General features: G+C 39.6%; 4 protein-coding genes and 1 long non-coding RNA gene across 5 annotated transcripts; 4 read left to right on the top strand and 1 right to left on the bottom strand.

Moving 5' to 3' along the window:
* The first annotated feature begins 5,017 nt into the window (after nucleotides 1–5,017).
* LOC122417487 (formylglycine-generating enzyme) lies at nucleotides 5,018–7,257 on the top strand. The gene is made up of 4 exons (XM_043431012.1): nucleotides 5,018–5,729; nucleotides 6,259–6,430; nucleotides 6,593–6,776; nucleotides 6,929–7,257. Exons 1-4 carry the CDS (start codon nucleotides 5,174–5,176, stop codon nucleotides 7,085–7,087), a joined length of 1,071 nt encoding a protein of 356 aa, XP_043286947.1. The 5' UTR covers nucleotides 5,018–5,173; the 3' UTR covers nucleotides 7,088–7,257.
* Nucleotides 6,468–8,087, bottom strand: LOC122417494 (uncharacterized). Its single transcript, XR_006262294.1, has 4 exons — nucleotides 7,949–8,087; nucleotides 7,329–7,545; nucleotides 6,869–7,091; nucleotides 6,468–6,753 (listed from the first exon to the last, which is right to left on the bottom strand). It is a non-coding gene; the product is annotated as an uncharacterized lncRNA (long non-coding RNA).
* meigo (Solute carrier family 35 member B1 homolog meigo) lies at nucleotides 7,634–11,440 on the top strand. The gene is made up of 2 exons (XM_043431014.1): nucleotides 7,634–8,197; nucleotides 8,993–11,440. The coding sequence occupies exons 1-2, from the start codon at nucleotides 7,811–7,813 to the stop codon at nucleotides 9,572–9,574; spliced, it is 969 nt and encodes a 322-aa protein (XP_043286949.1). The 5' UTR covers nucleotides 7,634–7,810; the 3' UTR covers nucleotides 9,575–11,440.
* On the top strand, nucleotides 10,962–13,845 carry LOC122417491 (general odorant-binding protein 83a-like). Its single transcript, XM_043431017.1, has 7 exons — nucleotides 10,962–11,099; nucleotides 11,736–11,811; nucleotides 11,915–11,967; nucleotides 12,806–12,841; nucleotides 12,940–13,042; nucleotides 13,479–13,543; nucleotides 13,632–13,845. The coding sequence occupies exons 1-7, from the start codon at nucleotides 11,046–11,048 to the stop codon at nucleotides 13,647–13,649; spliced, it is 405 nt and encodes a 134-aa protein (XP_043286952.1). The 5' UTR covers nucleotides 10,962–11,045; the 3' UTR covers nucleotides 13,650–13,845.
* Nucleotides 13,846–13,973: 128 nt separating this feature from the next.
* Nucleotides 13,974–19,498, top strand: LOC122417483 (sodium/potassium/calcium exchanger 4-like). The gene is made up of 6 exons (XM_043431006.1): nucleotides 13,974–14,308; nucleotides 14,604–15,139; nucleotides 17,130–17,364; nucleotides 17,487–17,663; nucleotides 18,086–18,391; nucleotides 18,821–19,498. Exons 1-6 carry the CDS (start codon nucleotides 14,221–14,223, stop codon nucleotides 19,138–19,140), a joined length of 1,662 nt encoding a protein of 553 aa, XP_043286941.1. The 5' UTR covers nucleotides 13,974–14,220; the 3' UTR covers nucleotides 19,141–19,498.
* The last annotated feature ends 155 nt before the right edge of the window (nucleotides 19,499–19,653 follow it).

Raw genomic sequence — 19,653 nt, 5'->3', positions numbered from 1 at the left:
GTATTTTTATTTTATTTTTTTTTACAGTTTTTCAATTATTTATCGTCCCCCAAAGTGAGTGGGGTACTCTTTGGACTCCGTGTGACTATTACGCCAGAAACTTGAGGTGTGACTAGTAAGGGTTAAGCGCATAGGAGAAAAATCGTGTTTACCTCGTCCCTCGATCTTGTCACCGGAAGCTCCATTAGAGTTGAGTCGAGGAGCGGTTCGATCTAGGGTGCAAATATTTTCTCTAACGAGATAAGAGTTCTGGCTGCTGTTGGATTTATCCCGTGAGTACGGGAAGGATCCGTGTCGTGGAGTGTGATAAAGTGGCTCACATTTAAAATGAGATCTCGGGACAGTGGCCGGTGGTCGGATGGCGGGACCTTGACGAGCCAGTGTTTTGGTTTTCATATTCGTTCTCGTGGGGTATTTAATCGCTTAATCGATTGTCACGCGGAAAGGACAATTTCGACGATGATTTAACCTGCTTTGTCGGGCTGATTTGAACGGAAATCCTCGTTGCTATGAGTGGAGCTGAAATAGCGAGGTTTTTCGAATGTTTCAGCGGACTTGTGTCGAGCGGAAATGGAGCTTTCGTCCGCCTCCGTTCTGGCCTCACCCTCCATCAATTCTCTCAATTCTTTTTCACCGGCAAACGTTTTGGCTCGCAGTGATTTAATGCTCTCGGAAGAACTCTCGCCGTACGTGTATTGCTCCAATCCTTGACGCTCGAGTTCCTACGTACGGGTGAAACAAAACAACAATTATATCGTCAATGATTAGAGAGCGATTTTGTGTCCCGTGCGAGTGTAATGCGCTGTTGCTAAGACTCAATGAGGCACGTATGACCTGGTAACGTATCGCGAGACACTCTTCCGAAGTTCTGTACTGCTCCATCGCTTGTTGCTCCAGCTCGTCGTAACGCTTGTCGAGCAGGGTCTCAATGACGATTCCACTCGAGCTTGCGTTCGCCAGAACATCTCGATACAAACGTTTCTTCGTCAGGCTCAATCCCTGCGACGATTCCTCCACGGTTCCTTCAACTCCCTCTTCCCTAAGCTTCCCCCCAGTCGCTTCTTCCTCTTCCTCCTCTTCTCGTTCCTCCCCGGGCGAGGCTCCGGCTCTCGCGATATCGCATTTCCCTTCGAACCTCGCCAGCTCTGAAACCAGCGAATTAACCCTGCCAAACTCGCGCGCTCTTTTCGGATATCCTTTGTTCAGCCACTGCAAAACGTCACTCTCCGACTTCAAATTCGGCTGCCTCGACTCCAGTATAAAACTCGACGCTTGCTGGGGGTTCTTCGACTGATTTCGTCGCGCCTTCATCGCGTTCTTCGTCAGCAGAATCAAATTGTTGAAGTCCACGCCCTGGCTGCTCTTCATCCTGCCACGCGGCGTCTCCTGGTAAAGCTCGCTCGGCCTTTGGTACACCGGAATCGCTCCGGAGCCCCCGCCCATCGGAGCTGACAGGATTTTCTCGTGGAAATTCAACGGCCGGTGCACCACGCCCGGACAGAACGGCTGCATCGTCGAATACATCGGAGGACTGGCGATCGTCCCGCAACTCGGCACTTGGATTTGGATCGGTGGACCTATCCTGTGAATCCACTGAGTCGGACCTCGGATCCACGCGTTTATACTCGTCGGATTCGATACCGCGATTGCCAAGCCGCTCGTCTTCTGAAATTTTAACGGTATTATTAAATCCTACCTCGCCGAGGACCTTCGAGAATTTGCACAAACATTTTTTCATGCGCGACCTTTCGGGCGTTCGGGTTTTGTTTTTTTCCGGTTCGAACCACTTTTGGACCGCTTTATTGAGGCAACGCTTTTTTATTATTGTCGTGGACTACGAACTGGTTTTAGGAAGTTTGCGATTGAATTACGCACCAAAGTCTTTTCGTAATCTAGCGGATTCGAAAAATATCGATTTTCAAGAAAATTCCGATAAACTCTCACTCTCCGAGGCAAATTTTTGTAACGCGGTGACAAACAAGCTGCGTCGTTATACTCGCGGTCAAAAAAATTGAGTTCGAAAATTTGAAGTGAGGTTAGGTTACTGCTGCACACTCCACGAACGAAGTTGTTCGAACGAAAGATTCGTTTCTCCGATTTTAAACAAACGTATTTCTGGGGAGAATTCGATTTGTACAGAAACCGCTGAAATTTAAGGTAAATCCGTTAAAAAGCTGCGCGGATTCATCGAATCGTAATATCGAATCACGAACGAAATTTTTCCGTCCTCTTTATGCTGCTATTTAGAGAAAAAACTGATTTCTGAACGTCACGATTCATTGAATCGACGAAAAATGAAAAAATACTTTTTTTCTGCCAGTCGCTGAGGTGTGACCCCTTAAAAAAAAGTTTTGAGAAAACATTTCTTAAAACGCATCTCGTCACCAGAAAATTCCACTTCAACAGCTTCAGTAGTTGCCACCAAAAAATGTTTTTTGTCACTATTTTTCACTTCCTCGGTGCGCGTTCCCTTAACCTCAAATCCTTACAATCTCGTTTTCCGAGCACAAACTTCGCAACGAGATCGAAAACTACTCTCCGATCTTCCCGACAGAGTACAAAACGTTTCTTGTTCGCGATATCGATTTTGAGTAAAACAGAGTTTGACGCGTGATCGATATCGAGTTGTATATTTCGTGAAAAATTCAAAAGTTAGTCACATATTTGTCCATAATTCGATAGGAAATATTCTTCGAACGGAATAAATCCGAGGAAGCGAGAACAAAAACAAGAAAACAAATATTTCGTCGAGAAAACGAAAGCCGTTTTCCACCCCAGTGCAAGAATCTAGGATAAAAGAGATGAAAGAAAAAGTTTGGATGAACTTTACGTGAGTGAAGTTTGAAGAGGTGGAGAAGTGAGGTTGGTTGTATGGAAATAATTCCTCTTTGTAGCTGGGCTCAGCGGATGAGGGAAAATATTGTATGGACTGTCGCTCTTCGTCGTTTATCATGTGCGGAGCCTTCGGGAAAAATTCAGCAACTTCCGGGCAAAGGATTGGAACGACGGGGCGATTTGTTATCGTCGAATTCATAGCAACGGGATAGAAAAAACTGGATCGTTTTGTGTTGTAATTTCTATCGTTGCGAAGCGCGTAAGAATTTTGTTGATACGTTTTTCGTATTTCTGTTTTTTTGTCGACGCAATAGCGTCGTATTTTGGCACTTTTATCATCCTGCAACGTTGTTTCATCGTTTAGGAATCGTGTGGTGTAATAATTCGCAAGCGATGATCTTTGTTCTCGAGTCGAATCATCGACACGTCTCGAAGTCCATAAATCTTTTACGAGTTTGCTCGTTATTCTTGATTGCAATTGCAACTCGTTGGCGTCCTCGATCGTGTAAGGGATCGTCGTGTATTTTCCTGCATCATTTTTGTTTTGTTTCGTTTTTGATTCGTTTTATTGTTTGGGTTTGTCTGCTCTTTAATTAACTAATATTTTGCCTATTTTCGGCTAACTCGGCTCGAGCGTACTAACCATTATCGTCGTCGTGCAATTGCTGATTTTTTCCCGCCAATAATGGCGTCGTTGGCATCGACTTTAACCTCAAAAAACAAAGTTCGACTTGCTTCAACGACCATGGCTCCACGTTAGAACCGCTGATATCTTCTACCTCGTACAGAGATTCTTTTTTCTCCCCTGCTTCGTGACTTATCTCGAAATTCCACTCGTCGTAGTTAGACACATCGTAATTGTACATTTTTTCACGTTCTTCGTTGTATTCGTAATTGCCATATTGAGCCAATCGCGAAGCCGGTATTACATCTCGTACTCTCGGCCTCTTTGCGTTCTTCCCATTGTACGTCTCGCTCAATTTACAGTTCTAACCAACCGAGGGAACATAAATTTTTCGAGTTTCACCAAACTCTCGTGTCCCCACAAATATTTCGAGGCCTTTTTTTACGATTGATTTTTCTTTTTATTTTTTCTAAGGTAACGTTCTATTCAGAAGTTTAGTCATTCTTTCTCATACCTGAAGCCACAACGATTGATTCAGTTTTCGATATTTATCTTCAGCACCGCAGGCCCAAACTTTGCTCGCGATGAGATTGATGTTTGCGAATGCTCCGTTCATCTGAACTTCGTCCGGTGACAAAAGCGAGGCCATCGTTCTAGCCAATCAGCATGGAGCCAAGGGCAGCAAAAAAACGTACAAATGTCTAGGGACTTTTAGGGCTCTTGTTTAATTCTGAGGAACCTTTCTTATTTTCTTTTTTTATTTTAGTTACAAAATTAAATTAGGGAGTCTCAGACACTCAACCGATTCCTCGAAATGTTGATTTGGAAAAAAAACATTTTTTGCTCATCGAGCTTTCATTCGTACGCGTCGAATATTGATTGATTAATTCAACCTGATTCGTGTTTGTTTATCGATTCCTCCTTGCTAATATGGTGGCTGCATGTATGTGTGGTGGTGGAACGAAAGTGAAAATTTGTATGTTTCGAAAAACACGCGAGTGCTGTTGACAGATCGTATTCTCCTCGCAGCCGACACGAACTCAAGTTTCCTCTCTTCGCGAATCGCTCCTCTGCAGAAATTATTTTAATTCCCGGTGATTTGTTTTTCTCGAGGTGAAGTCGAGGATAAAATGTGGAGAAAGTCTTTTAGTGCATTCTCCTCTATAACGTCTGTAGAAAATTCTATCGATTTTGCTTGCTGGAATGTACATTTATTTAATAGCTCAATTATGTATTTTGAATAACTAAGAAATACAGGGTAATCTTGGAAGCTGTAGTAATTGTTGTTTCTATTCAATTTTTAAATATGTACGAATTAATATAGTGTAGCAGTTTTCTTGATCGATGATCGGTAATCTTTGCTCTCCGTAATTATCCATTCCGACTGAGTATGAATAAATATCCAAATTCATGAAAATAATGTAATTACTAATTTTATAACTTTTCTAGGCACATAGAAGCCAATTTTTAATCATTTTTTGTAGTTCATAATAATGGACTTATCCATGAATTTGAATTTGAATTATGTTTCCCGAACTATGGCTCTCAATCAGCTGATAGGTGGATAGGTGGAACACTCAATCATGGATTCCGGTTAAAAATGTGCCCAATCTCAAGATTCGCTTGAATGATTATCTTGATGAAAAATACTCGATATCTCGATGACGAAATCGAACAGTCTCGATTAACTTGTGCTTACGTGTTCCGTACAAAATGACTTTGAAAAAGAATTTTTTCGTATTTTTATTATTGTTTACAATTATTTCATGCATTGCCACGCCGGACGAGAAAACCGGCGAGTGTGGGTGTGGCAGAAATTTAAATCGTGAAAAAAACGATCAATCAGAGACCGAAGATAATTTTAAGTGTTTAAAAAATGATGACAAGTGTGAAAATGAACCAGCTGCAAAATCTCTGTGGACAAGCCCGACAAAAGAAAATATGGTTTTTATAAAGGGTGGAACTTTTACAATGGGGACGAACAAACCGATTTTTAAAGTCGATGGTGAAGGTCCTGAGAGAAAAGTCACTTTGGACGATTTTTACATCGATAAATATGAAGTTAGTAATAAAGATTTTCAAGAATTTGTTGAGGAAAAAAAATATTTGACTGAAGCTGAAAAAATGGGGGATTCTTTCGTTTTTGATGGTTTAATGAGTGACAGTGCTAAAGCCAAAATTGATCAGGCCGTTGCTCATGCTCCTTGGTGGCTCCCTGTCAAAGGCGCTGATTGGCGACATCCGGAAGGGCCTGATTCTAATATTACATGTAAGAAAATTGGGGTAAAAAAAAGGGTTGATTTTAGACCATTGTTACTGATAGTTCCTTCAAAAAAATATGCGTGTGCTTTCTTCAGACTCCCAGCACCATAAACAAATTTTTGCTATGTCGAGAAAACATTTTCAGATAACCGATGTTTGGTTCGATAAGGCATGTTCAACTCAGGAACATGGATACAAATGAAGCATGCTCAGGGTTCTTCAATTAATTGATAATTCCGTCTTACCTACAATCATTTTTAAAACTTTCCAAAGGTTTTAGTATGCTTGTGTTATCTATCAACATGCTGAAACATATCTTTTCTGAAATAAGAATCAAATCTTTCTATCTCATTAAGGGAAGTTAATCCATACTAAATACTAATACTAATGGGAAAATATTCCCATTTTTTACTATTTCATTTTAGATAGTTTTGAGAGAATTTAACTCACAATCAGTACAATTGCCAAGATAATTTCCATTTGACAACAAATGATTTGGAAAATTTGAAATTATGAGTTAATCTATTGTCTTACAGACAAATTGGATCATCCAGTGATCCATGTTTCTTGGGACGATGCTGTTGCTTACTGCAAATGGCTTGGAAAACGTTTGCCGACCGAAGCTGAATGGGAATATGTTTGCAGAGGTGGACGTTCCAATCGGTTATTTCCTTGGGGTAACAAACTCACCCCTAACGGTGTTCACAGGTAAAAAATTATCCAAAAAGAAATTTCTCTGACAAAATTGTCATTCATGCTAGTTTTATTCTTTCATTATTATTTACAATAATTTGGTATTCTACAGAAGATCAATGAAAGGGAGCAAATGCTTGCTTTCCAAATCTTTTTTACAAATTGTATATCTCTTAGGATGAATATCTGGCAGGGGAAATTTCCAGAGAAAAATACTGTAGACGATGGCTTCGTTGGGACTGCTCCGGTAACTGAATATCCACCGAATAAATTTGGGGTTCATAATATCGTGGGAAATGTTTGGGAATGGACAGCGGATTGGTGGTACACTCGACACACTGATGAAAAAAAGAAAAATCCGGTTAGTATTTTTCAATGTGTACAGAGAAAAATCATTTATAGCATAAAACGTAGCAATTTTTTTTGAATTTTATTACTTTATCAATTACTAACTTCTATGACTGCTGTTATGAAAATACTATTTTTTTTATTTAATCATTTTATGGTTTTCAGACGGGACCAAAAAGTGGCAAAGAGCGGGTGAAAAAAGGTGGCTCGTATCTTTGCCACGAAAGTTACTGCTATCGCTACCGATGTGCAGCACGAAGCCAGAACACACCTGATACTTCTGCAGGAAATCTTGGATTTCGATGTGCTTCGAGTGCTTCGTAATTGACTGCAATTTTACGAATTGGAATTTGGTTATAAGTTTCTCTATGTAGAGAGAAAGCGTTGAAAAATTTGTACATATTTTGTAACGTGAAACCATGGACTATTGCATATAATAAAAAAAAACAAATGGAGTTTGGGAGCACAAGAATAAATGAGGCGATAAGAGAGAACGGCGTCTTTCATTTGGCTTTCCATCATTTTTCATAAGGATCAACAAAAAATTTAAAAACGATGATCATACTTGATTTTTCCGCTGCAATGAGTTGTGACAGTTCGATTAAATCCAACTGTAATCAAAGTTGGAGTTTTGTTTTTTCTACAATTGTATTTAAAAACATTTTTCTTTATTGAAAAAAAGAGGGAAGGTTGCGGCACAGTCGTCTCAGATCTCGGATGTGTACACTCGTATCTCGACCGCAAAGTTGTTGCTTGCCTCTCAAAAGCACATACAACGCCATCTGTCGTGAAAATGATCGAATGGGTTATGATTTTAGTTGTGACGTGGGTGATCGTAGGCGCAAAAAATTGTGGAATTCAAAGATGGCAGCGCGGAGGATACGCGGCTACGTACAATTTGTCAGCTGCCGTTGAGCCACGCCAGCTGCGCTTATTCGTCAAAAATTTATTCCCTCTATCATTCGAATAACCTGTTCAACTTCAAAAACAATACTGTTTTCAAAGTTAATCAATTGTTTAGCTCGTGTTCGAAAAAAGTAAATACAAATGACGGCCAACAAAAACTCAAAGTTGTTGTTATGCGCTGCCGGCATATTTGTTTGTTATTTTTATTTTGCTCTTCTACAAGAAAAAATAACAAGAGGACAGTATGGAGATGGTGATCAAAAGGAGAAATTCACTTACATGTTCGCCCTTGTGTTCTTCCAGTGTCTCGTTAATTATGTGTTCGCAAAAACCGTTTTATATGCCACGATTAAAGAAGGCGAAGATACGACGCGTACCATTTATTATGCTACTTCCTCACTCACGTATTTCTTAGCAATGGTTTGCAGTAGTATGGCACTCCAATTTGTCAGCTACCCTACCCAAGTCGTCGGAAAAGCCGGAAAACCCATACCTGTTATGATTCTTGGTGTTCTTCTAGGAAGGAAGGTAAATTTGAATTTTTTTTCTAAGCACAAATTCAAACATTTCTGTAAATATTTGTAGCATATTTTGACAGAATTCATTGTTCTACATTACTTGAAAAAATCCTGTAAAGTACAAGGAACGAGAGTCAGCAAAAGTTATTTGAGCCAAAGATTGGGGGAGATTCAGTTTGAGAATGATCTCAAAAACAGTGCTTACTGTTTTCAAGATTTTGTTGTCTATATTGATTGAGAATGTTGACTTGAAAAGGCACATGAAAACTCATATACAAATGGATGATAAAGTCATCAAAAACTGATCAATAATTCGAAAAATTGTCTATCTATAAATAAAATATTTATCTAAATATTCTCCTATTTTGAATGCTCAAAGTTTGTATCCCTACAACAAAATTTATTTTTCTGGTTTAGAGAATACTCAAATTGGTAATCCTCAATGATCAAGAGATAGAATTTCTTCTGTCAGAAATTGGTTTCTCATTGTCATTACATTCAATGAACACAAAATTTTAATTAGAACAAAAGTTTTGTTCAATTACGATTATTCTCCTTAATTAGTAATCGTAGTTGGATTCCGTTTAGTATGAATAAAAATTAATGATCCCGGTCAACAGTTTATTTAAATGAATAGTTCTATAACTTGGTACAATTATTTTTCTCATAGTAACATGAATCTCCTTCAGTAGAAGACAAAAGGATTTGTTCACCAGCAATTTATTTTGTTTCACAAATGAATCGAGTATGCAATTTTTCTTTATATTCGAGATTGAATAATGAACGAAAATAAAATGTGTTTCAGGTTTACCCGATGAAAAAATATTTGTTTGTACTCCTAATTGTCATCGGAGTGATAGTTTTCATGTACAAAGATGGCAAATCATCGGCGAAGCAGTCAGATGGTCAAATTGGAATTGGTGAATTCTTGTTGCTGCTGTCATTGACGATGGATGGATTAACGAGTGCTGTTCAGGAGAGAATGCGAGGGGAGCACAAAACCAAATCTGGTCACATGATGGTGAACATGAATTTGTGGTCGATAATCTTTAGCGGAGCAGTGATTCTTGTGTCTGGAGAGCTCTTGGAATTTGTACGATTCCTGCAAAGGCATCCGAACACTCTTTGGGACATCATGACTTTTTCCTTGGCGGGAGCATTGGGCCAATATTTCATATTCCTAACCGTCGCTGATTTCGGACCATTGCCTTGCTCGATCATGACAACGACCAGAAAATTCTTCACTGTCTTGGGTTCGGTGCTTTTGTTCGGCAACAATTTACTTCCCAGACAATGGATTGGCACTATCATTGTATTCACAGGATTGCTGTTGGACGCTCTTTACGGCAAAGATAAACCAGCGCTAAAGAAAGAACTGATGAAGTGAAAATAGACTAAAAACTAATGATACTCAGTCAAATCTCATAACGGATGGCACACGCAACAACTGTACATAACTTCCAAATTAACTGACATGGTACTGAAGTTTGCAACGCTACAGTGAAACTTTTTTTTGCGTTAAAAACTTTCATTAGTTGGAACTGGCTCAGTTTAGTTATTGACCAGATTTGTGCATTCACGTGGAAACTTTTATTATTCTCCAACTATGCAGACTTCGTTTTATTTGTACATACAACGATTTATTTTTTTTTCTTCTGATAATTATGAGAACTTTAAGCACAATTAAGATTTCAAATAATCAATTTCGATTATTTAATATGCTTGGACTAAGTACATTATTAATGTATGATAAGATAATTATCAAAGATTAGAATTTCTGTATAAAAAAATTGGATTATCCATCCAAGTGCTTCTTTCTAATGTAATGGTTGGTTTGAGGGATGCTGCTGAAATGATTGCAGATAGAAGAAAACTTCTCAGGATCAAAGTTTTTGAGGACGAAATTTTCTTCAAAGAAGTTGTCGACACAAATTTTCCTATTCTCGGTAGATCAGTCCTCCTCGAAGTGGTTCGAACGAAAGTCAAAGAAAAATTGCAATTTTCGACAACAGAGCGATTCTGATTTCGGGGCTCATCTACTGAAGACAAAAAAGTCTGATAACTTTTTTGCTGGAAATTTCATGCCCTACAAAATCGGTCCTACAGTCTTTGCTCTAACTTGAAGTGTTCCGCTTCTATTGACAATGAATAAATAATGGCCATCCTGAAATTTTAACAAGTGAAAACCTATTGGAAGAAAAATTGATAAAAATAACATCACAAATTTTTTACGCGATCTCGAATTCAGGTTATTTTTCCTTTAATCGATAATTTCTTTATACTTTAGTTCTAAGCAACGTGTAACATATCTCGCGATTGCAAATCAAATCATTCCATGCCTGAGAGGCTGAAAACGGAAATTAGTGCAAAGTATGGCATAATAGTGTGCAATATAATGTTTTTGTATAAAAAGTATTGTACGAAATGAATTTTTTGATATTAATTTAATCAAGAAAAAAGTTTCGAAGAAGTTTTTCGTCCCGGATCGTGGATAAAATAATTGTTACCGTTTCTGTTTTTAATTAGTTCGGATTAATGCGAATCGAGATATTCCATTCGAGTTTCATTTTGATACCTTGTTGCGCAGAGTCATTCTGCAACCGGGAATTTTTCGTTTTCGTCTCATGTTCCTTACAACAAGGTATATTTACTTTTTAACGATTGGCTCTTAATGTCATCCCAGGCAAGAGAACCGATTATTAGTTCCATTACGTTTCAAACCTATAAAAAGCGAGTGACTGTACGATTTCGAGCTTCATAGGCCAAGTTTACTTTGAACGGAATAGACTTGTTTCCACGTTTTCCAAAATCACTACTCGTTATTTCTCGATTATAAAAAACTCTCGAAACGTACAATCATGTCGATCCCAATTGTTCTTGGATTATTAATTTTGTGCCTTGCTGATATTGGTGTGAGTATTCTCGCTTTTTATTTTTTCATTTCGATCAGAATATCAGAATTTTTTCTTTTTCCCTGGGGAACAAAAAATATTTCAATTATGAGACAAATCAGTGATAAATTCAATGACGTTTAGCCAATTTCTAGACTATTCAAATGTGGACGCTTCATAGTTGATTTTTCTTGAATAAAATTACAAAAAACGAGTGATTCCTCATAAAAAGGTACAAAAATATTACCGAGTTACCTTGTAACTTTTCATATGAGAAAACCTGTCCTGGATGACAGTCGAATGTTACTTCGCTGAAAGCTGTAAGATCTGAAGCATTAAAAAATACACAAATTTTTCTCGAAGCAATTGTTTTCGTCGATCCTAAGTCCGACGACATTTTTTAAGGTAGTTGCCTCAACGAGTCAATTTCCCATCGTATTTTCACGACAACTCGAAGTTTACAAGCTTAAAAATCGTTTTCTGCCAAAGTTTTTTTTCGTACATTTAAAAAAAATGCCTTTTTTGGATTTTCCTTCGATGCTCAATCGATTCAACCAATTCATGCTCAATTACAATAACCGAAAAGACATTTTTTTGTCGAACTAAAATCCTTTTTAGCATAAAAAGAAAAAAAATATCGATGAATATTTTCTACAGGCAATTACCAACGAGATGAAACAAATGGCTCAAGTGTTGCACGACGCCTGTGTCGAAGAAACGGGTGTACAAGAGAGTGAGATGATTATCCTTTATACGATTGTGGATTCAGTGATAAGAATGTATGTTAAGCCCAGGCTCATGCACATGTTCTCACAATACTGTGTATCAAATTGTAGGGCTTATCGAAGAATGCAGAAAAGGTGTATTTTCGGAGGATTCTAATCTTAAGGTAAAAACAAAAAATCAAAGATCGATCGCGTAATTAGCAATTTTGTCAAATTTGCATATTCATTCGTATCGAAATCCAACCTTTTGGGTATCAAAAATTCACAATACAATACTCGGTGTGAATCAAGAGTCATGAACGATAAGAAACTTATCTTGGAACAGATGCAGGATAATCCAGGGTTCAAAGTTACAAGCAAGAAATCTTGATAAATTATTTTAATAAAAATGGAAAAATTGAATGAACTTCGCAGCAAATGAATAATTTGAACGATTCGCTCTCCTCCAGCTTTTCTCTTCCAAAACATGCCACTGCATTGGCGTCCCGTAAAATGAAAACTATTTCATCCGCGTGGTCAATATTCTTAAGGGGTCACCCCGCATGACAGCCGGATTTTTGAGGGTTTGCGATTTTTTTGCGGCGAGGCGAAAAAACATAGACTTTTGAAATTCGAAGGGTTTATTTATTGGTATCCTGATTTAAATTTAAAAAATCTTTCAAAGCTCAATAATCCTTCAATTATTAATATTTCTCTATGATTTTAGTTCAGGCAATAGCCACTGTTCTACAAACCAAAACGCTCATTAGTTTTTTCATCTCAAATAAACCAATTTATTATTTTTCTTATTATCTATTATTTTCGAATATTTTTACGCCGAATTAACCCGAGATGTCAGAGTTCAAAAATTCTATCATAGAGTTGAAATACCAATGAACGAACCCTTCGAATTTCAAAACTCTGTTTTTTTCCTCACCGCAAAAAAATCGTGAAAAACGCCTAAAAATCCGGCTGCCACACGAGGTGACCCCCTTAAGGGCTCATTAACGATATTCGTTGCAGTGCTACATAAAGTGCCTGATGACGAAAGTACCTCTGGTGAGTCGCATCGTGAATTTTCACTACTTTCGTTTTCCATTTTGAAATATAAATTTTTTTCGATTTTTCCTCTTGACTGAACGCTTCAACGGTTGAAGATGACCGAGGACGGTGACATCGACGAGGATTTCATCATCAAAGTGATGCCTGCCGAGTTCAAGGAGATCGCTATTCCGGTAGTTCGCGCTTGCGGAACAGTCAGTGAGTAGATTTTCGTTGAAATTATGTGAAAAACAAAGTCCAAGGATGAAGAAGAAAAAAAAACTGATAAAAAGCTTGCCAAGTGAACGAAAGTGATTCGAGACTGAAATTGGTGGAACAATCGTTTGATCACTACACCGAAATCTAATTTACCGACCCACCGCAGCGCCCGTGCTATTTGCTCGGTGACCGTTGCTCGCGCAACGAGACGTTGTCTCGCCGCTTCAGGTCGGACCGTTAAATTCGATAAAAAGAAATGTCGAGTCAACGGATGAGCAAGAATTCGTGAAATATTCAAATTGAACGAAACGTTTTTGTCACGTTCCCTAAACGAAAGATTGAATAGCATTCAACACTTTGAAAAATTTCAAGTGCTCGGGCTACTAAATTGCACGAAAGTCATGAAATGGAATAACCGAACGTGTTTTTTTGACAGAGGGAGCGGACCATTGCGAGACAGCATTTCTGACCAACAAATGTTGGCATTCTAAATCACCTGAAGTAAAAAGAAATTTTTTAAAAATAATTATTGGATAAAAATTAACAACAATACGAAAAAACTTTAATTTCGTATTGTTTTTTTTTTTAGCACTATTATTTGGTGTAAATCGAAGCAGTTTGCTGATAACACTGCGGAAGGAGGCACTCGCTTATCCTCGTCGGGGAATCGAATAAATATTCATTGCTGTTGTTTGCTGCAACGTTTCGTCAAGGATAAAAACGCAATGATCGAAAACGTGGAAAAGAGCGAGGGGGGAAAAAAAAAAAATAATAAAAAGCATAATTTTTAAGAATAGAAAAAACCGATCGTCCGTTTCAGCAGCGAGCCACTCGATTATCTCTTTTTGCACTGGTCGACGGTGAATAAGAGATATCGTGTATACGAAAACGTGGCTGCTTGGAGGGAGTTTGTAATCAGTTCGTTTGATGATACGTTAGGGCTGACATTTCGTCGTAGACAGTCCGCCTCCTCGTATTCTTTCGGAAACACGAGGCACCTGCAACTCCTTTTCCCCCTTCCCCTTCGCCCCTCTTCGTTCGTTTGGGTGGCTCAAAAAAACGGTGCAACTGACAGTTGGTGGTTGAAAAAAATTCTTCGGGCGTAATCGGCTCGTTTCATTGGAGGAATATCAAAATCGTTCGAGACTTTTGAATAACTGGTGGTGCAGACTCGGAAAATGTTGCACAAACTCGTGACTCTTTTTCTCATTTGCTTCGCTATCTTGACAGCGTGCTTACAAGTTTCGTGTCTCAATCCTGTGAACGGTAAGTAGAAAAAACGTCTCGAGTGCTCGAGGAATTGAGGATTGATAGTTTCAAACACTCTATAATTGATGCCGAGAATTTTCAGTCGTTTCTTAAAAATTCGGAGAAATGCTTATCTCTGAAATGACTTTGTCACTAAAAAATTTATTTGCTCCTCAAAATGAAAGTTTGACCGGAAAACGCCGACGAAATCGTGCACGAAAAATCCTTACCGATCGATCGACCGCCCGATCAGCTGCTCTCTCGATCGAAAGTGAACGCGGCATACGATTAGTTAATTGTTTCGATGACACAGATACGGGAGCCGGGAACGCGAAGAATCGTTCAACGGGGAGCAGCGATGCATGGGGGAAGATAAGGCCGTTGAACTTGGGAGTTCCAAAAGAAGAGTATCCGGGCCATTCGTCGGATTCGGTGAGCGAAGAATCGAAGGCTTCGACACTGAGGACGGTAGTGGGTAAAAATGAGGAGGGCGGCTGTGCGCCCCGTTCGATGGACGAATTTCCGAAGGATTATTTCACGGCCGAGGAGAGGCTTCACGGTGCGGCTTTGCTCCACGCTTTTTTCGGCTTTTATTGTTTCCTCGTGACGGCATACACGTGCAACGATTATTTGCTTCCGGCGTTGGATCTCATTTGCGCTGATTTGAAAATCAGTCCGAACGTCGCGGGTGCAACGTTCCTCGCGACCGCGAGCTGTTTTCCCGAGCTCTTCGTCAGCGTCGTTGGCACCTTTTTGACAGCTTCGGATCTCGGCGTTGGCAACGTCGTCGGTGGCGCTGTCTTCGATACCTTCGTAACACCGGCTTTTGGAGCTTTCTCCGCGAAGAAGGTAAATACGAAGAATGAGAAAAGAGCCAAAAAAACACAAACACGAAGCCCGAGATGCGACGAAAACGTTACGAAGTTCCTCGAAAATTCGCGACAAAAGAATGCAACTCTGAAGCGGCTTTGAGGCCAGCCACCGTTTTCTCAACAAAAGTAAATATATTCTCGTGACGCACTATCGTTATTTCGGTATCACAACAATGGATAGAGCTTAAAGGTTTTATTGCTGCTCGAAGATTAAACGATATCTAAGTAGGTAACCTTCAAAACGACAACGCTCTTTACCAACTCATTTCTCGAGTCTACACGAAGTTGTACAAAACTTATTTCCATCCGTATCGACTCTTCGTTACGGATTACGTGATTTTGAAGAGAAGGCTTCGGGAAAAAAAGCTTTCTGTCGAAATAATTCTTACGCGTATCACCGAGAAGCGTGAGACTTTCTCTCACTGCGCGGTGCGCGACTAAAATCGGTTGGTGGGTACGCAGGGTTCGGGTCGACTCGGCCTTTGTCTCGTAGTGTTCGGCCGTGTTCGGTGGGGTTGGAGGGGAGCGCGACATAGGAATTGGCTATTATGTGAGAGAATCTCTCATCACGCGATTATCGACACAGTCAATCGGCTGTGGATCGTGAAGTTCGGCGAGTTTTCGCCATCAAGTTGTTTTTTTCTGAAACGGGGCTTATCGGAGTGGGAAAATGATTGAAGACTTTTCCTATCGGAATTTTGTGATCTCTATCCTCCCCCAATTCTAATCTCGACTCGTCCGGTTTCCTGTTTCGAAATGCCAGTTTTTTAATCCGTCGTCGATCTTGAAATATAGCCAATGAATACATATATTGACAATGTACCTGTTGAATTCCAGCGCTCGCGACCAATCATATTTGGGTGAGTAAACACGCGTTCCTCTTGGGGTAACTTGATCGAAGAAAATCATTCAGCCATGAAAGCAGCTGACCTTTGCCCACTTTTTTATACCTTCGTGGACGACGAACGCTTTTCAGCCCTTTTTTTCCGACTCTATACTCTTTTACTTCTTTCTTACGAAAATGGGATTTGCGAAGGTTGGTCTAATCACGGTAGAATTATTAAGGAAGTACAATGATACGAAATTTGGAGATTCGGACAATGACGTTGTCATTGAATTGCGATTTAGAGATTAAGGGGAAGGGGGAGAAGCAATAGACAGCGAAAACTAAGACAAAAGTGAAAGAGAAAGGGATAGAAAAAAAGGAAAATCAAAAGAGAGAATATTGAGCGACCCTTTAACGCCCAAAAGACACGAATTTGCTATTCACTTTGCAAAATTAATTTGTTTAAAAAATCTTTGACAGAAACTGAAAATTTTTCAAATTTGTTTCCAAGATCGTAATCTACGCAGAAAACTACAACAGAAAAAAACACTTTTAAGTTGTTTAAACAATTTGTTTAAACAAATTTCAAAGAAATGAGAAAAAGTGAAAATTTTTCTAAATTATTCATTACGAGAAACAATGTATTGGTAAAATGTTGCCACTATTTGTTTAAACAAGTTATTTCAATTGTTTAAACAATTCGTGTAAAGGTAGTTGAACGAAAAAATTGAAATTTTTCACAATTGTTTCCAGGCTTATGACCTACTCGGGAAAATATGTGAGAAACATGGATTAGCATGGAAACATTGTATCGCCTGTACCGAAACTCCTTAAGCTTTCGATTTTAAAAATTTTTATGTGCAAAGTTGGAAAATAGTTTTAACACAAGATACGCTTCAACCTCCTTAATTGAGTCAACTTCAATTGCATATGTCTCGGGTCCGGGATGGTGGAACTCGTTAAAATTTAATAGAGGTGTTGTTCATATGTCAAACAATACGTATGCCAAATTAAAATAATTTCTTAATTTAACTGTCTCGTGGAGGAACCACCTTAAAGAGTTTCGAACACGAGCACTCATCCGGCAGTTCAGTATTGACGCTCATCGATTCGCAGGTTAACAATTTATCGGGGTTTACAGGCCATAGAATTGGAATGGGCCGTGGTCTCTCGGGACTGCATTATTTATGTAATCTCGGTGATTCTTCTGGTCGTGGTGATGTGGGACGGCTTCATAACTTGGTACGAAGCGACGATACTCATGATAATGTTTGTGGCATACCTTACCTTGCTGTTTCTCAACGATTCGCTCCTCCGATGCGTTCACCGATTGAAAGGAAAGTCCACCGAGAAGTCACAGCTCGCGGCTAATCGAGGCAAGATTTGTTTGATCGAAAGCGATTTTTCTCCGTCGAGGATGTTGATCGATTGCGATATTTATTCGAAACGAATTTGTCCCCGTAGTCCAACGCTGATCTGCCGTTTTTTTATCTTCCAGACGGATCGATTTCGGAACACGAAAGCATGCCCTCGGGCTCGTTCAAGCCGTTCGTCCATGGCGAACTTGTAGCCGAGTACAGAAACAGCGTCATCAAGGCGAAGAAATTGAAAAGCATCGAAAGTGGTATCAGCCAGACTACTGTCAGCCAGGAATTCGAAGAGTACGTCGAGCCAGGTTCGTTTTTCACTGTTTTTTATCACACCCAATCGAACCGTTCAGTGTCCTCTCGATTAACGACGATCAAACAAGCTATTTCCAACCCACCAAACCGAGAATATTTCCAATGAATTATTCTCGCTGTTGTCACATCGACGGTAAATTTAATCGCGACCGCCTCACTGGCCAGACAATTTAACCCCGAAATCATCTACTTTACTCTGCATTTCGGATTCCATATTTTCCTCAAAAGCTGAATCGCGCATTTCGCTTATGTTGAATTCATTCAAGGCGCTCGTACGCACTCGGTAAAAACTCGACGGTCCATCTACGAAAACGAAAAAGATGCGAAAGACTACGTCGAAGAAAAGTTGAAATAAAAAATACTTACTCTTATCTTCGGAATGTTCCAAGATAAGCTGACTGAGAAACTTTTACAGACTTTCCTTTCACCTTGCCGTCTGGAAGCCTCTGGACGAAAGCATGGTTCGTGTTCACCTGGCCCATAAGGATCCTCTTGTTCGTCAGCATACCGGACACGCGGTACAAAAAATTGAGGAATTGGTACGCTCTGACATTCGTCATGTGCGTTATTTGGATCGCAGTGACGTCTTACATGGTTTCTTGGATGATGACGGTGGTGGGCGACACTTTAGGGATAGCGGATTCCATAATGGGCATAACTTTTCTATCGGCCGGTGGGAACATGCCGGAGCTCGTTTCGATCGTGATTTTGTCGAGGCAAGGTGAGAAAATCTGAGCCGGTCGCGCTCGATTCGATTAGAATTTTCAGGAGTCCACCGAGTCGCGTTGTTCGCATAAACTTTTTGATGGACTTTTAAATTTATTGGGGAAAGCGAGGCCACTCGATTGGCTCGCGATTGCTCAAATCTTGCGAGGCTCTTCGCAAACGAATTATTTCGCAATGATTCTTTAATTACTCCAATTTTTTAAGTCAACAATGTCATTCGACCAAAATCAACGATGCGATCGTCGAGTGTAAATTACAAAACGTTATCGCCCCCGACGTGACCGATACTTTTGTCACGTGGAATCCCCGCGATCGAAATCCAGCCACTCGAGGCTCGTGGGGGGAAAAGTGGGAGAAAAACGTCTCATTATCGTTCGTTGTACAGAGTTTTGAACGGGGCTTTTGTTGTTTTATTTGACATTAGGGAATGGCGACATGGCAATGAGCAACACCCTGGGGGCGAACACGCTCGACGTTCTTTTGTGTCTCGGACTGCCTTGGATGATAAGAACTTTAATGACCGGCGAAGACGTGGAAATCGAATCCGGAGCTCTCGCTTACAGCGTCATGTCTATAATCGTATGCGTCATCGGTTTTTTCAGTGTCACTGCGTACTACAAATTTCAGCTTAACAAAAAGGTCGGCGCGGTTTGCCTCATAATGTACGCCCTTTTTCTCACCCTCGCCATTCTCATGGAAATGAACGTTTTTTTTTTCGTCAATTTGCCCATGTGCGACAGCTGAAATTCTGGTGCACACCGAATCGTCAGAAAAATATCCACTTCTCGTAACGCACCTTTTTTTTTCTACACTCAGAAAATGTGTATTCTATTCAGATGTAAATATACAAACGAGAACGTAATATTGCTTGTAAATAATAATTTGTATTTAAACATTTGACTCCTTGTACATACGCGGCTCGAGAGACGAGAAATTCATTAATTTAGCAACGAATAACGAGCTCGATTGAAAAACACGCCCAGATAATTTAAGGAGTTTCGGTACAGGCGATACAATGTTGCCATGCTAAACCATGCTAAAAGCATAAAAAATTTCAAAAAGTTGAGAATTTTATAAAATTTGGTCAACATATTCTTTAGTGCCAAATTTGACAATACAAATTTTTTAAGATTTTTCTTCTACACAGTTATCGAGTAATTGATCACTAAAGTTGACGTGTATAAGCATAGCGTTTCCATATATATAGGCATACATTCCGGGCATGAGAAATCTGCTTTAATGCGTAATTACTCGATA

Source organism: Venturia canescens, chromosome 10 (genome assembly GCF_019457755.1).
Source record: "Venturia canescens isolate UGA chromosome 10, ASM1945775v1, whole genome shotgun sequence".
In the NCBI taxonomy this organism is placed as follows: domain Eukaryota; kingdom Metazoa; phylum Arthropoda; class Insecta; order Hymenoptera; family Ichneumonidae; genus Venturia; species Venturia canescens.
Note: the sequence above shows the minus strand (reverse complement) of the source record. Positions and strands in the feature narration are given on the sequence as shown.

Coding starts and splice junctions, on each gene's coding strand:
- LOC122417487 (XM_043431012.1), top strand. CDS start 5,174: ATGACTTTGAAAAAGAATTTTTTCGTATTTTTATTATTGTTTACAATT. Junction 5,730..6,258: donor GCCTGATTCTAATATTACAT/GTAAGAAAATTG, acceptor ATTGTCTTACAG/ACAAATTGGATCATCCAGTG. Junction 6,777..6,928: donor ATGAAAAAAAGAAAAATCCG/GTTAGTATTTTT, acceptor TATGGTTTTCAG/ACGGGACCAAAAAGTGGCAA.
- meigo (XM_043431014.1), top strand. CDS start 7,811: ATGACGGCCAACAAAAACTCAAAGTTGTTGTTATGCGCTGCCGGCATA. Junction 8,198..8,992: donor GTGTTCTTCTAGGAAGGAAG/GTAAATTTGAAT, acceptor AATGTGTTTCAG/GTTTACCCGATGAAAAAATA.
- LOC122417491 (XM_043431017.1), top strand. CDS start 11,046: ATGTCGATCCCAATTGTTCTTGGATTATTAATTTTGTGCCTTGCTGAT. Junction 11,812..11,914: donor AGAAACGGGTGTACAAGAGA/GTGAGATGATTA, acceptor ATCAAATTGTAG/GGCTTATCGAAGAATGCAGA. Junction 11,968..12,805: donor CGGAGGATTCTAATCTTAAG/GTAAAAACAAAA, acceptor TATTCGTTGCAG/TGCTACATAAAGTGCCTGAT.
- LOC122417483 (XM_043431006.1), top strand. CDS start 14,221: ATGTTGCACAAACTCGTGACTCTTTTTCTCATTTGCTTCGCTATCTTG. Junction 14,309..14,603: donor GTGTCTCAATCCTGTGAACG/GTAAGTAGAAAA, acceptor TCGATGACACAG/ATACGGGAGCCGGGAACGCG. Junction 17,365..17,486: donor ACAGCTCGCGGCTAATCGAG/GCAAGATTTGTT, acceptor TTTATCTTCCAG/ACGGATCGATTTCGGAACAC.